The 13,096-nt window shown below is 39.7% G+C and overlaps 3 protein-coding genes across 3 annotated transcripts; 2 read left to right on the top strand and 1 right to left on the bottom strand.

Moving 5' to 3' along the window:
• Positions 1–1,045: 1,045 nt before the first annotated feature.
• Positions 1,046–2,838, top strand: LOC120264724 (pectinesterase-like). The gene is made up of 2 exons (XM_039272544.1): positions 1,046–2,048; positions 2,122–2,838. Exons 1-2 carry the CDS (start codon positions 1,046–1,048, stop codon positions 2,817–2,819), a joined length of 1,701 nt encoding a protein of 566 aa, XP_039128478.1. The 3' UTR covers positions 2,820–2,838.
• Positions 2,839–3,166: 328 nt separating this feature from the next.
• On the bottom strand, positions 3,167–3,763 carry LOC120264246 (pathogenesis-related protein 1-like). Its single transcript, XM_039272045.1, has 2 exons — positions 3,552–3,763; positions 3,167–3,462 (listed from the first exon to the last, which is right to left on the bottom strand). The coding sequence occupies exons 1-2, from the start codon at positions 3,727–3,729 to the stop codon at positions 3,167–3,169; spliced, it is 474 nt and encodes a 157-aa protein (XP_039127979.1). The 5' UTR covers positions 3,730–3,763.
• A 587-nt stretch (positions 3,764–4,350) lies between these two features.
• LOC120264245 (pathogenesis-related protein 1-like) lies at positions 4,351–4,955 on the top strand. The gene is made up of 2 exons (XM_039272044.1): positions 4,351–4,528; positions 4,611–4,955. The coding sequence occupies exons 1-2, from the start codon at positions 4,351–4,353 to the stop codon at positions 4,904–4,906; spliced, it is 474 nt and encodes a 157-aa protein (XP_039127978.1). The 3' UTR covers positions 4,907–4,955.
• The last annotated feature ends 8,141 nt before the right edge of the window (positions 4,956–13,096 follow it).

Below are 13,096 nucleotides of genomic sequence, written 5' to 3'. Positions count from 1 at the left end.
AAAAAAAAAAGACTTTGAGTAGCTTTGAGTAGTTTTAGAGAGTTTTTTTGTGATAGGTTACTTTTCATATTTTCTGACATAAATGTGGCTGATATTGGTAGAATTAACTCTCAGGTGTAAATGGGAACGTCAGATTTTAAGTGAAAATTATGTGGTTACATGTAAACACTAACATTAAATGAAAATTATAAATATTAAGTTTGAAGTACAAGTTGTAAAATAGAATAAACCGACGAAATAAATTACAGTGACAGAATATGAAGTATATTGAAAAAGGAGTGTCTATATGGAAGATTCAAATGTCAGGGGGTTTGTCTAGTATGTTTTGAAACTGTTACGGATTTATAATTTATTTTCTCTAATAATTAATATAAAGTGAAAAAAAATAATATTACTTTTTTGGCTTAAATAAGAATGTTGGGAAAACTACTTCAGCATGATTAAGGTACTTAATTCCATAGAGGTATTGAGGGTTAAAAAAAAAAAAGTTATATCAATTTAACTCCATAGAGTAATTGAATGTTAACCAATTTTTTTTACGTAGAGGATAATTTTTTTTTCTAATTACAGGATCTAGAAGTGGAATTGAAGGAATTTGATTAAAATGATACAGTTGATTTTTATTTATTTAGATATTTTCTAGCTCTTAATAATATAACTTGGAGCCCAAAAATTCATATATGATCCTATGGGACTAAAAGTTTGTTATTGTTATTTTATATAATATAATATATCATAACATAACATCTAAATATAAAATTTTTTACATGATTTCTTCATCAAAATCTCACAAGTTCAAGAGTAAAAACTTGGACCATTTAAATCTAACAATGTTTCTATTTTTGTCCGTGGCCATCCCTACATGTAGGAGGGGGTCCCTAACTAACAACCTCTTATTTTGTCCTTTTCTTACACTATATAAACTACCTTTCCTCTAGTTACTCAAAACCATCCCCTTTGGGACCTTCTCTTTTCTCCCTTCCAAAACAAACACTCCTCTTGTGCTTTTGGTTAGGGACCTTAATAAGCTCTCCCTCCCCTGACCATGGCCAAGAAGAAGCTTGCCGTCATCGGTGGCTCAGTTATCCTTCTAGTCGCGGCTGCCGCCGTCATTGCCATCACTCTTACCGAATCAAAATCTAATGCAAATTCTTCGACGTCCTCCAGTAAGAACTCTGGCTCATTCAAGACCTCAGTGAAATCCATTCAGGCCATTTGCCACCCCACAGACTATAAACAAACATGTGAACAAACCCTTACTGCTGCCGCTGGCAACATTACCGACCCGAAAGGGCTCGTAAAACTCGCCTTCCAAATTACTAGTGACCGAATTCAACAAGCATTGAAACGTTCCACTGTTCTTTTGAATGCCGAGAAGGATCCTTTGAGTGTTAGAGCTCTCAAGGATTGCCGCGAAGTTTTCGGCTATGCTGTTCAAGATCTTCAAGATACAATTGATCGCTTTAGTGACTTTGATATCACAAAGATCGACGACATGGTTGATGATATTAAGGTGTGGCTTAGCGCCGTCGTGACTTATCAAGAAAGTTGCCTTGATGGCTTCTTGAACGTCACTTCCAACGCCGGCCAGTCGATGGCCTCTGCGCTAAACATTTCAAAACAAATGACTAGCAATGCATTAGCCATGGTAGACGGATTGGGTTCGCTCATTGGTTCAATCAGCATTCCGCAGTTCAACAGGAGACTTCTTGCTGAGGCGACTTCGGGAGAGTTCCCATCCTGGTTGTCGGCTGGTGGTCGGAGTCTTCTTGGCGTGTCACCACTGCGTATGAAGCCGGCCGTCACAGTCGCTAAGGATGGCTCCGGTGACTTCAAAACCATCAATGAAGCACTCCAGGGAGTTCCAAGAAAAACCAATACAAGTTACTATGTGATTTATGTCAAGGAGGGAGTCTACAATGAGTATGTCGAAATCAGCAAAGATATGATCAATGTGTTCATGATCGGTGATGGGCAAACAAAAACAAGAATTACTGGTCACAAGAACTATGTTGATGGAATCACCACTTTCAAAACGGCTTCGATGGGTGAGAAGTAAACTATAATGCAAATAGATAAAATGCAGACATGCTAATTTATCAATTTGTTTGTTTGTTGCAGCTGTAATTGGGGATGGATTCCTTGCAAAAGATATCGGGATCGAAAACACTGCCGGACCTGAAAAACACCAGGCAGTGGCGATGAGAGTGAGCGGCGATAGATCAGTGTTCTACCAATGCCAAATGGATGGTTATCAAGATACATTGTACGCATACGCAAAAAGACAGTTCTACCGGGACTGCACAATCTCCGGCACGGTTGATTTCATATTCGGTGACTCTCCATCGGTCTTCCAAAACTGCAAGATGGTAGTGAGGAGGCCAATGGATAACCAACAGAACATTGTGACAGCGCAAGGGCGAAAGGATCGCCATCAGCCTTCCGGCATTATCATCCACCAATGCAAGATTGTTGCTGACTCCGACCTCCACCCTGTGAGGCAAACAATCAAGAGCTACCTTGGAAGGCCATGGAAGCAGTACTCAAGAACTCTCATCATTCAGACTGAGATCGACGACCTTATCGCTCCCGAAGGGTGGCTACCTTGGGAGGGCGATTTTGCTTTGAGAACTTGCTTGTATGCAGAGTTGGATAACTTTGGTGCTGGTGCAGGGAAGGATAAGAGAGTGAAATGGAGAGGTATCAAGAAAGTAAACTACTCCGGAGCAAGGAAGTACTCTGTCGAAAGGTTCCTTCAAGGAAACAGGTGGTTGCCGGCAACCGGCGTGCCGTATGTCGCTGATCTTGTGCCGCAGTGAGGAAGGGCAACCAGATCGAATTAAGGGATTAATTAGCTTCTTGCTTGTAATATCATTAATGATGTTTGTAAGGTGAGATGAAGGGTAAAACTTGCATTGCATGCCCTTTGTATTTGCTTTTTATATAATAAGCAAAGAGCTATATTGATTCATCTTGTAAATTTGTTAGCTTATTTAATGCCATGCAATGTCATGTGGATCATCATATAAAGAAAAAAAGTCTCACATTTTATTCCATACTTGTGAATTAGAAAACATACCAAGTTGAAAAATACAAAGCAAGATAACAGACACACATTAATTCTTATTGCAGAGATGATAAGTAATGTTCATGTTCATGTTCATGTTCATGCATAGGCATTAGGGTTCGCAATGAGATAAGCCTCTGCAGCCTTGACTATTGCTGTGACAGCCCCCTTTGCTTTCTCTTCCACTTCGGTGACTTCGACTCCAGGGAGAAGCTTGTATGTCATGACCATCTTAGCTGCACATCCTCCGGTGCTAGACGGAGTGAACTTGTACTCAGTCGTCGCCATTTCAAGCTTCGTCCCTAAATCCCCGCCTTCGACAAGGCTATGCTTAGACTCAAATTTCTCCAAATCGACAAAATCAAGACGCTCCTTAATGTACTCAAATGGCAACACTATATTCAAAAGAATTAATTCGTCGTGAATACGAAAATATATATCAATGGAAAAGAAAACATAGCATTAGATTTAGATAGCAAATAACCTGGTGTGAAGTTGAATTGCCGAACACTTCCAACACCTTCAGATTCATTGAGAATGATCATTTGAGCACTTGAGACAATCTCCGGTGTAAGTTTGGGTGCGAGGTTGTGCCACTCGAGCAGAGCTTTGAAAAGCCGTGGAGCGGCCACCGGAGACTCAACCTCAACAATCCAACTCATTCTTCCTCTTTCCTTAGTTCTAATACCACCTCAAGCTCTTGTGAAACTGCGTGTGAAGAAGAATGGTGATCAATGGTTAGTATTTATAGAAGTTCTTGCAGGGTTGGTGAATGAAATTTGACAGCCTAGCAAAGCATGGCACATGCATAGACTTTAAAAAAAACTATGTTCATTTTCTTGTAATCTCATATTCGCTTTTATGTGTTATTCTTAATAGTTCATGAGGCAAACATGGTGTTTCTTTCATTTATATTTTAGCAGAGAAAGATAATGGAAATCACCATTCACCAACCATTCTTTGATAAATTAAAGAGAGAATGAGTATACGTGCTTCCCATGTTCTCTAATAAAATTACTTTCCATACACAATGTTTGCCTCATGAACAATTAAGAAACACATAAATCCAATATGATGAGATCTATCACAAGGAAATGAACCTCTTTTTTTTTTTTTAATATTCAATCCATGTAGCATGTTCCATGTTTTGCTATACATGTTGTCAACTTTTATTCACCAACCATACTAGACCTTCCATAAATAGTCACCTTCAATCACCATTCTTCCTCACAATCAGTTTCACAAGAGCTCGAGGTAGTATTGAAATTAAGGAAAGAGGAAGAATGAGTTGGACAGTAGAAGTTGAGTCTCCGGTAGCCGCTTCCCGGCTTTTCAAAGCGCTGCTCGAGTGGCACAACCTCGCGCCGAAGGCCACACCGGAGATCATCTCGAGTGCTCAAATCATCACTCTCAATGAAACTGAAGGCGTTGGAAGTGTTAGGCAATTCAACTTCACACCAGGTTTGCTATCTAAATCTAATGTTATTTTTTTCGATAGATATATATTTTCGTATTCATGATGAATTAATTCCATTGATTGTAGTGATGCCATTTGAGTATATTAAGGAGCGTCTTGATTTTGTCGACTTGGAAAAACTCGAGTCTAAGCAAAGCCTTGTGGAAGGAGGTGATTTAGGAAAGAAGCTTGAATCGGCCACAACTGAGTACAAGTTCACTCCGTCGAGCACCGGAGGATGTGCTGTTAAGATGGTCATGACATACAAGCTTCTCCCTGGCGTCGAAGTTACCGATGAGGAAGTGAAAGCAAAGGGGGCTCTCACTGCATTTGTCAAGGCTGCAGAGGCTTATCTCCTTGCAAACCCTGATGCCTGTGCATGAACATGAGTTATATAATTAGTGTCTGTGATCTATGGAATAAGATTCCTGTGTGCCTGGCTGTCTGTATTTTCATTTTCCTGCTTTGTTTGGCAAATCTACCTATGTCTACTTTCTGATTCACATATTTGGAATAAAGTATGAGGAAGGTTATTTATTTATTTATTTATTTTTTATTAATAATTTTTATATATATACATATATCTATGGATAATTAAAACCCTCAACTTTTTTTGTGTTAAGAGGAAAATAAATTGTAACTTTTTTTTTTAAAAGTGGATAAACCGGCCACATGTATTAAAAAAAGCACAAACATCTATTAGGTGTGGAACACAAGTACGAAAAAAAATGAACAATAGAGGAACAACAAAAAACAAAGACAGACAAAGAAAAGCACCAGGATAATAGCCCTACAAGGTGAAAGAGTCATAACAACAAAAACACAATACTTGTTGTATAATACATATATTTTTAATTGTTTTAATTTTTCTTTTGACCATATTCCAAATTATGCGTTGAAAAGTGTTGTAAAAAGCAATGGGCGATTTGCTTCACGACGACCTCCGATCCTTGGCGGTGTTTGCGACGGTGGTCAGTATGGAAGATCTGAAGGCGATAGAGGAGGGTGGTCTCGTAAAACCTTCACCTGCAACAGGCAGTCGGGTTCCAACCGCCCCCTGGAAAAGACCGTCCTGCCCCAAAGAGTAGTATTGTTTGGGAGGGCACCACTTTTGTCCAAGCTGTTAGTCCTTCTAGAGAGCAAGTGTCGACAGAGGAGATTCAGAAGACTTCGGAGAAAGATGCGACGGACCTCCAGGTTGGCTGGGAAACATCCAACTTGCGTAAATATAGACGCAATCTAAACTCCGATAGGCCGAGTGCCATTCGCTTTCCTCTACAAGGTTTTCTCCCGGTGACTAGAATTAAGCGACCTCGATCGCCGCTGAGTTGCAATCACTGTCTTCGCTCTACCCATAAAACCTCGGAATGCTGTCACCGTCTTACTTGTAAACATTGTGGTGGTGAGGGTCACATGGCTGTGAACTGTAGAATGGAGCTCCCCTCACCTCCGTGACACCGTCCTGTCCATCCTAAGGCAAAAGAAAGCTCTTCTGTTGTTGCTAACACAGTGGATGGCAACCCTAAAATGGATAGAGATTCTGCAACTAGATCTAGATGGCAGCATTCTCATCTCTCAATCTCACTAACGTAGGAGACAGTAAAGTTTCGGAAAGAGCTGACCAAAATTGTTATCCTTGACATCATAGGATCCCTGAACGGGCCTAGAGTGGGCGCCATCTATGAATTCAAGGGTAGCTCTTACTTGTCCACGTTAAGCAGTAAATAAGAAGCCATCAAGGCAAGCAAGATCGGTGAGTTGAGTCTACCTTCTAAGATGGGACTGTGTGTTATCTCTATAAAAACCATGGTCGGTGGAGATTGGGTTCATGGGTTCGGTGACGGGGAAAGCTCAAGTCCTCCTCATCTGGAATATCCCACTGCATGCTTGTATCAATTGGTTGGTTTTGGTAGATATTCTGAGGCCAACTGGTGATCTGGTAGCAATCCCGCAACCTAGCAAGCCGCACAAGTCCTTCCTCTCAGTTCTAGTTCGTTGTCACCACGAGTGGTGCTCCCTCATGAATTCGTCTTGAGCTTTGGAATGCGATAGTTCATTGTACTAATCACTGATAATCATCTCCCATTCTCGACCTTCTGGCGAGACTTAGAGAAATATGTTTATCAATCGTCACCCCAGGAGGACTTAGAGTTTAGAACTGAGATTGCTCAAGATAGCCCGATTACTGCTCTAAGCTGTGAGGCCAAAGAGAAAGAGGTGATGTGCACTCAGACTAGTGCCAACGACAAGACTGACAAGAAGAATTCTGAACATGATCCACCTATATAACGACATTCATAGATGTGGCCTCATTCCCAACCGCAGTCGACCTGTTTGGGAAGCGCAACTCCCAGGGTCTTGTAAAGCTTGCCCGTTTAGAGAGCATGGCTCCCGCAGCCTCACTGAAATCAATTGAGAATCACCCGATGAGCATCGCTCTTGGGGTCTCCGATGCCTACAGGAAGAACCGAATGCTCATAGACAGGCAACTCACCGAACTGATGGTCTTTTGAACATGAGCCTGATCAAAGCTTGCTAGGTTTTACCCTCTGGTTCCCCGACGTTGCATTCTTTAATCCGATCATTGCACAAGTCTCCTGAAAATGTTCGTGTTGTTGAACATGCATTGGTCGAGATTCCTTCGATTTTGGGAGACAGGACAGATTAGTACGATAGGATGACGAATTTGGACTCAACACGTGGTGATCCTGAGAGGGAGACGTGCTCTCAAACGCCATGTACTGATTTAGTTGGTGTATGCTTGACCAAACCAGGTTCTCAAATGCAGATGCTGACGGGCCTAGTGAAGTCAGGAGATAATAAGATTATTGGAGAACCGGTGATGGCTTCTGGGCCCTTCTCCATCGGCCTTGCCCCTTCTTTGGAGGCTCATGCAAACAACTTAGTTGGGCCTGAAAATCTTGGAACTAATTCTGCTGCCTTATTGGAGCCCGCTAACTCAGAAGGCCAGGGACAATTTCAGCCCATCAGTGGGGATAATTCAGAGGAAAACAACATCTTTTGCAACCCTTCAAAACCACCCTCAAATCTCACTCTCCCTCCGAACTTCAGTTGGGTTTTTCTCCATGGTTTTTGAACGCTTGTCCCAACCAAATTTTCTAAGGAAATCTCTACCCGATCCCTATCAGATGATATTTTACCGAATCCTGATACTCAGATGTCTGAGGGGTCGGGAGAGGAATGGTACAGTTTAGACAGCTGTGAGATGGAAGATTTAGAATCGAACTTTGAGGGAAAAAAAATTAAAAGGGTTTTCCACATTGGACAAATTGAGGACTCTACTCAGGGTACAAGAAGAAATGAATGGAGGAAAAAACCATCCTCGAGATGGAACAAGGAGGCAGGTTTTATATGACAACCGCCCAGATTAGTTAAAAAGAAAGGAATTTCTAGCATGACACCGGAAGGCGCTTCCTTGTAAAAGACTTTCTTCAATTGCACCATGCAGATATCTATTGTATTCAGGAATCTAAGCTTAGTACAACTGACCCTACCATCTGGAGGTTAGTTGGTGGATCCCGTCGTGATCATTTTATCTTCACCCCTGCTTTAGGTTTAGTGGATAGTATGATTATAGGGTGGAACAATAGTTTGTTTGAGGGGCACATGATTTTTCAAGGCACTTACTACCTCTCAATTGAATTTAGGATCAAATCTAATGAGATTTGCTAGGTTTGTACCTCAGTTTATGGACCAAATGCATGCACGTCATTTAAAACCTAACTTCTGGAATGAAATTAGAAATTGCCATCTGGGGGTGGGTGTGCCCTGGGTAATTTATGGTGATTTTAACTTAATTTTCTCCCCCTGGGACAAGTCGAATGGTTGTCCTAATCTTGATGATATCAGACTTGTGCAAATGTTAATTAGGAACCTTCACTTAGTTGGGCCTCTATCTTTTGGTAAACGGTTTACTTGGACCAATGGGCAAGCTAATTCAATTTGGGTTAAACTAGATCGCTTCCTAGTCAACCTTGACTGGACCTCTCTTTTCCCCAAAGCCACTCAAAACTATCTTCCAAGATTAGGCTCTGACCATGTCCCAGTAAGACTTGAATCAGGAGATCATTCCTCAGTCAGCGTTCATTTCACTTTGAACGGACATGGTGTTCGGCGGAATATTTTCTAGATCTTATCAATGTCTGGTGAAGTACTTCTCATTTCCAAGGATGTGGGGCTTTCATCCTCGCCAAGAAGATTAAACTCAAGCATTGGGCGAAATCGGACTTTGGATCGATTAAACTCAAGAAGCTGGCATTATTGCATGAGATTGATATTCTAGATACTTATAAAGAAGCACATCCCCTCATCGAGGAGGAATACTCCAATGACTCTTTCCTTGAGAATTTAACTTTTGCAAACCCTCAAACACGAAGAGATATACTGGAAGCAGAGGGCACAGGTGACCTGGCTCCAAGAAGGAGATGAAAATACCAGGTTTTTCCACTTAGTTGCCAATGGAAGGTGGAATAGGAATTTTATCCCTTGGGTTATTAAAAACAATATTATGGTGAATGACACGAAAAGTTTTGGTGACTCTTTCACCTCTTTTTATTAGAAGCTATGTGGCTTAACCTAGGGTTTCCACATTAAGATTAGCTGGTCACATCTCCTTGGCTCCAAATCTCAGCATGACCTTTTATCTCTTGACATCCCGTTTTCTCAAGAAGAAATAAGAAGGACGGTCTTTGATTTGAATGCTGATAAAGCTCCTAGACCGGATGGTTTCCTGATCTTTTTCTTTCAGAAATATTAAGATATTGTCAAAAATGATATCTTCAAAATTTGTGATGATTTTTACTGGGGGAGAGCCAACTTAGAAAGAATTAATTGGGTTAACATTGCTCTAATTCCTAAAAGCCAAAGCCCTAAAAATCCCTCACACTATTGTCCTATAAGTTTGATCAACTTGTCCCTTAAGATCGCTTTCAAAGATTTTAGCAAAATGGATCTAAGACTTAAGATTGACGCATTAATTGATGAGACTCAATCGAGATTCATAAAAGGGAGGTGTATAACTGATAACATTGTCACCGCTCACGAACTCATCTTCTACATGCAAAAAGCATCGCCTGTCCAGATTGATTCTTAAAGTTGACTTTGCAAAAAGCCTTTGATACTCGGTGATTGGTTCTTCTTTATTAGAGCTTTTAAAAGATAGGGGTTTTAGTGATAAATGGATTAGATGGATTAACTCTATCCTCACTTTCCCCAAAGAGAAATTTCTCATCAATGGTTGCCAAAGTGGCTATGTCAGATACCGCAGAGGACTTAGACAGAGGGACCCCCTCTCTCCTCTTCTTTTTATCCTTGCGATTGATGTACTTAGCACCATGTTTAACAATGCGCTTAATTCTAGTATACTCCATGGGGTAGTTCTTGGTGACACTGGAGTTAAGATATGTCATCTGCAATACGCTGGTGATCTTCTCATCTTAACGAGTTGAGGAGGAGAAGACCTTCGAATCATCAAACTAATTCTTTACATTTTTGAGGGCATCTAGGGCCTCATGGTCAACTTTGATAAAACTTGCTTGTTCGCCTCTCAAAGAAACCTCACACCTCATATCACCTTTTCTAGGACGATTCACTGCAGTTCGGGTGCCCTTCCAATTACCTACCTTGGTATCCCAATTTCGAGAGGAAGACCAAGAAGGCAGGACTGGGATATCCTTCTTAACAAAATTCGGTCAAGACTTGCTTCATGGAAATCTAAATTACTCTCCTTAGGCGGAAGGCTCACCCCTGTTGAACTCGCTCAAGGCCATCCCCACCTACTAGATGCCAATCTTCAAACTTCCTTCTTGGGTAGCTAAGAATATTGACAAGATTCGCAAAGACTTTCTTTGGTCAAGTCCTGACACCCAACAAAACAACATCATACTAGTTAGTTGGGCGAAATTGTGTCGATCTAGAGAGCAAGCAGGCTGGTAGGGCATTCTAAGTCTGCAAACTTTTAATAGTTCTCTACTTGGTAAATGGTGGTGGAATATTGCTTCTAGTGTTCGCTGGTGCGGAGAGGACATCCTTCAAGAGAATTATTTTAGAAATTCCGCCATGTGGAATTTATATCATAAGCAGTGTAGATGTGATCCTATTTCTGGAATGACTTTGTACTTCCTTCCTGTCTTTAGGAAAAATTTATCCTCTCTTATCCAGAATGGGGCCTCTACTCTATTTTGGTTGGACAATTGGGTCAAGGGTCATGTATCGGCAGACATATGGTCTCATCTTTTCCAGTTAGCCCAATGTAAGGAGGAATCGATCAGGGATTTTATGAGCATGATGTCTGTGTTCCCCTTGAATGACTTCCCAGCTTCGAGCAACCTTATCAATGACACTATTGTGTATCTCTCTTCTGCGAAGGATAAAAAACATTGGAATCTTACGGCTAATTAATGGAAGGTTTTATGTGAAATTGTTCTATAATTTCTTGAACGATGGGGATTTGCGATGTCATTGGACACCTGTCATCCTGAAAGGTGTTTGCCCGAGAAAGATTAACCTTTTCAACTGGCTAGCTCGGGACAACAAGATTTTGACTCTCAAGAACTTAGCCTTGCGTAGATATAATCTCTTTCAGATTACCACTTGTGTGCTGTGTCACATAGCAGTTGAGACCGCTGATCATCTCCTTCTCCATTGCCCTATTGCCTCACATATCTAGAACTACTTTGGACATCTTTTTGGGGTCCGTCATTGTCCTAGGTCTCTCAAGGACCTTTGGGGGTATTGGAGGAGAAAGATGGTGATCGAAATCATTAATCCCATTTTGGGATATGCTAGTGAGGGCTATCAATTGGAACTTTGTCTCGAAAGAAATGCTCGCATTTTCACTTCTATTTGTCTTTCGACTGGGTCCATTATTATAAAGATTGATCGTATGTTACTTTCATGGTTCAATGCAGCTCTGAATTTGAAAAAGGAGAAACTTGAGGAATCAATGTCAAAGATCAAGAGAAGTCCGGATTTTCTGACCCCTAGAGATATGGTGCAGGATGCCCCGTCGTCGAGACCTTCTTCCCTGGGCAAGGACTAGTTCTTTGATGTCTTTGTACCCTTAAAGGAACTCCCCTTCCTTTAGGTTCTTCTCTTTCTTCTCTTTCTTTTGGTTGGTTTGTTGTCTTCTTATCCCACTTCTGGTGTATTTTTTTATAGAACTTTGGCTCCTTTTATGTTTTTTTCCTGTTCTGGCCTTTTATTAATAAATGTGGTTTATCCACCTTTTAAAAATAAATATTGAGAATTAAAAGCACCTAAAATTTTAATAAAATTTGCCGATTATATTAAAAATGTTTATTATTATTTTTTTATTTTGTATTATTTTAGGTAAGATTTTTTTTTTATAATAGAATGTATAAAGTGTTCGTATTATCGTTAAACAACTGGGTATAAACCTTAGTACATTCAGGATGAGGGTGTAATGTTTGATATGAGTTATCTATTTTATAAAAAAATAATAATTAATATTTTATAATTCAGATTGGACTAAGAGAGTATTCCATTTCCATTTATAAAAACTAAAATAATCTCCATGGTCTTTGAAACATTATAATTTAATGTCTATAAAATTTTATCTATATTGAAATTACAATATAAAATTATTTATCCCAAAATAAATCTCAATAACCTCCCTCATTGTTATAACTATATATATATATAGTATACGTCAATTGCATAAGTTCATAGAACATCCGCACTTGATAAAAAGAAAGAGATTGATGGAGACAGATTAATGGGGTTGTCAACGGTTCCATAAATAGTTCCAAAAGCTTGTATTGGATTAAGAAATAGGTAGTTGGGTGCTGTGTTGTTTTTTATAATTTGTCTGATCACAATCTGATGGTTCAAATTAAAATATTATGCATCCCATTTTTCACTGAAATACCAATAATACTATTCACAGCACAGTAAATTTTGGATGAAAATTGTAGTTTGAATTTGAGACTATTGGATTCAATCCAACAGTTTAATACCAAAGTTTGTTGATACAAGATCTATAAACGTTCTTAGATACAAGAACGTTCATAGCAATGCTATTTTATTTTGTTTTTCATAGATGTTTTAGAGAATGCAACCTCATATATATATATATATATATATAATATTTCTTAGCAATGCTATTTTATTTTGTTTTTCATAGATGTTTCGACTCACTAGTTTTCAGGAACCATGGTTCAACACCAATGTTCATAGATACAAGATCTACTAACATTCTTAGAGGACACCGTCTCATATATATATATATATATATAATATTTTGTAGCAATGCTATTTTATTTTGTTTATAATATATGTTTTGACTCATTAGTTTTCAGAACCACGGTCTCTAAACTAATTCAAGAATACTAGGTTATCCTTTCACGCAGGAGAATGATCCTCAACTTGAGGACCACCCCTTATTTTCACCATTCATGCATCTATAAAAACCACCTTCTTCTAATAATCAAACCATCCCATTGGATCCCTCTCCACTCTTCCACCCTCCAAATAAACTCTCTTCTTGTGCCATTGGTTAGGGACCTTGCCTAATAAGCTCTCCCTCCCTAACC

The sequence above is a fragment of the Dioscorea cayenensis genome, chromosome 7, assembly GCF_009730915.1.
Source record: "Dioscorea cayenensis subsp. rotundata cultivar TDr96_F1 chromosome 7, TDr96_F1_v2_PseudoChromosome.rev07_lg8_w22 25.fasta, whole genome shotgun sequence".
NCBI lineage: Eukaryota > Viridiplantae > Streptophyta > Magnoliopsida > Dioscoreales > Dioscoreaceae > Dioscorea > Dioscorea cayenensis.
The sequence above is the reverse complement of the archived record's forward strand: the minus strand, read 5'-3'. Positions and strand labels throughout refer to the sequence as shown.

Bases quoted from the DNA above. Each gene is read 5' to 3' on its own strand.
- LOC120264724 (XM_039272544.1), top strand. From the start codon at position 1,046: ATGGCCAAGAAGAAGCTTGCCGTCATCGGTGGCTCAGTTATCCTTCTA. The intron at 2,049-2,121 runs GTGAGAAGTAAA...TGTTTGTTGCAG, and splicing joins TTTCAAAACGGCTTCGATGG to CTGTAATTGGGGATGGATTC.
- LOC120264246 (XM_039272045.1), bottom strand. From the start codon at position 3,729: ATGAGTTGGATTGTTGAGGTTGAGTCTCCGGTGGCCGCTCCACGGCTT. The intron at 3,463-3,551 runs GTTATTTGCTAT...TTTTGAATATAG, and splicing joins GCAATTCAACTTCACACCAG to TGTTGCCATTTGAGTACATT.
- LOC120264245 (XM_039272044.1), top strand. From the start codon at position 4,351: ATGAGTTGGACAGTAGAAGTTGAGTCTCCGGTAGCCGCTTCCCGGCTT. The intron at 4,529-4,610 runs GTTTGCTATCTA...CATTGATTGTAG, and splicing joins GCAATTCAACTTCACACCAG to TGATGCCATTTGAGTATATT.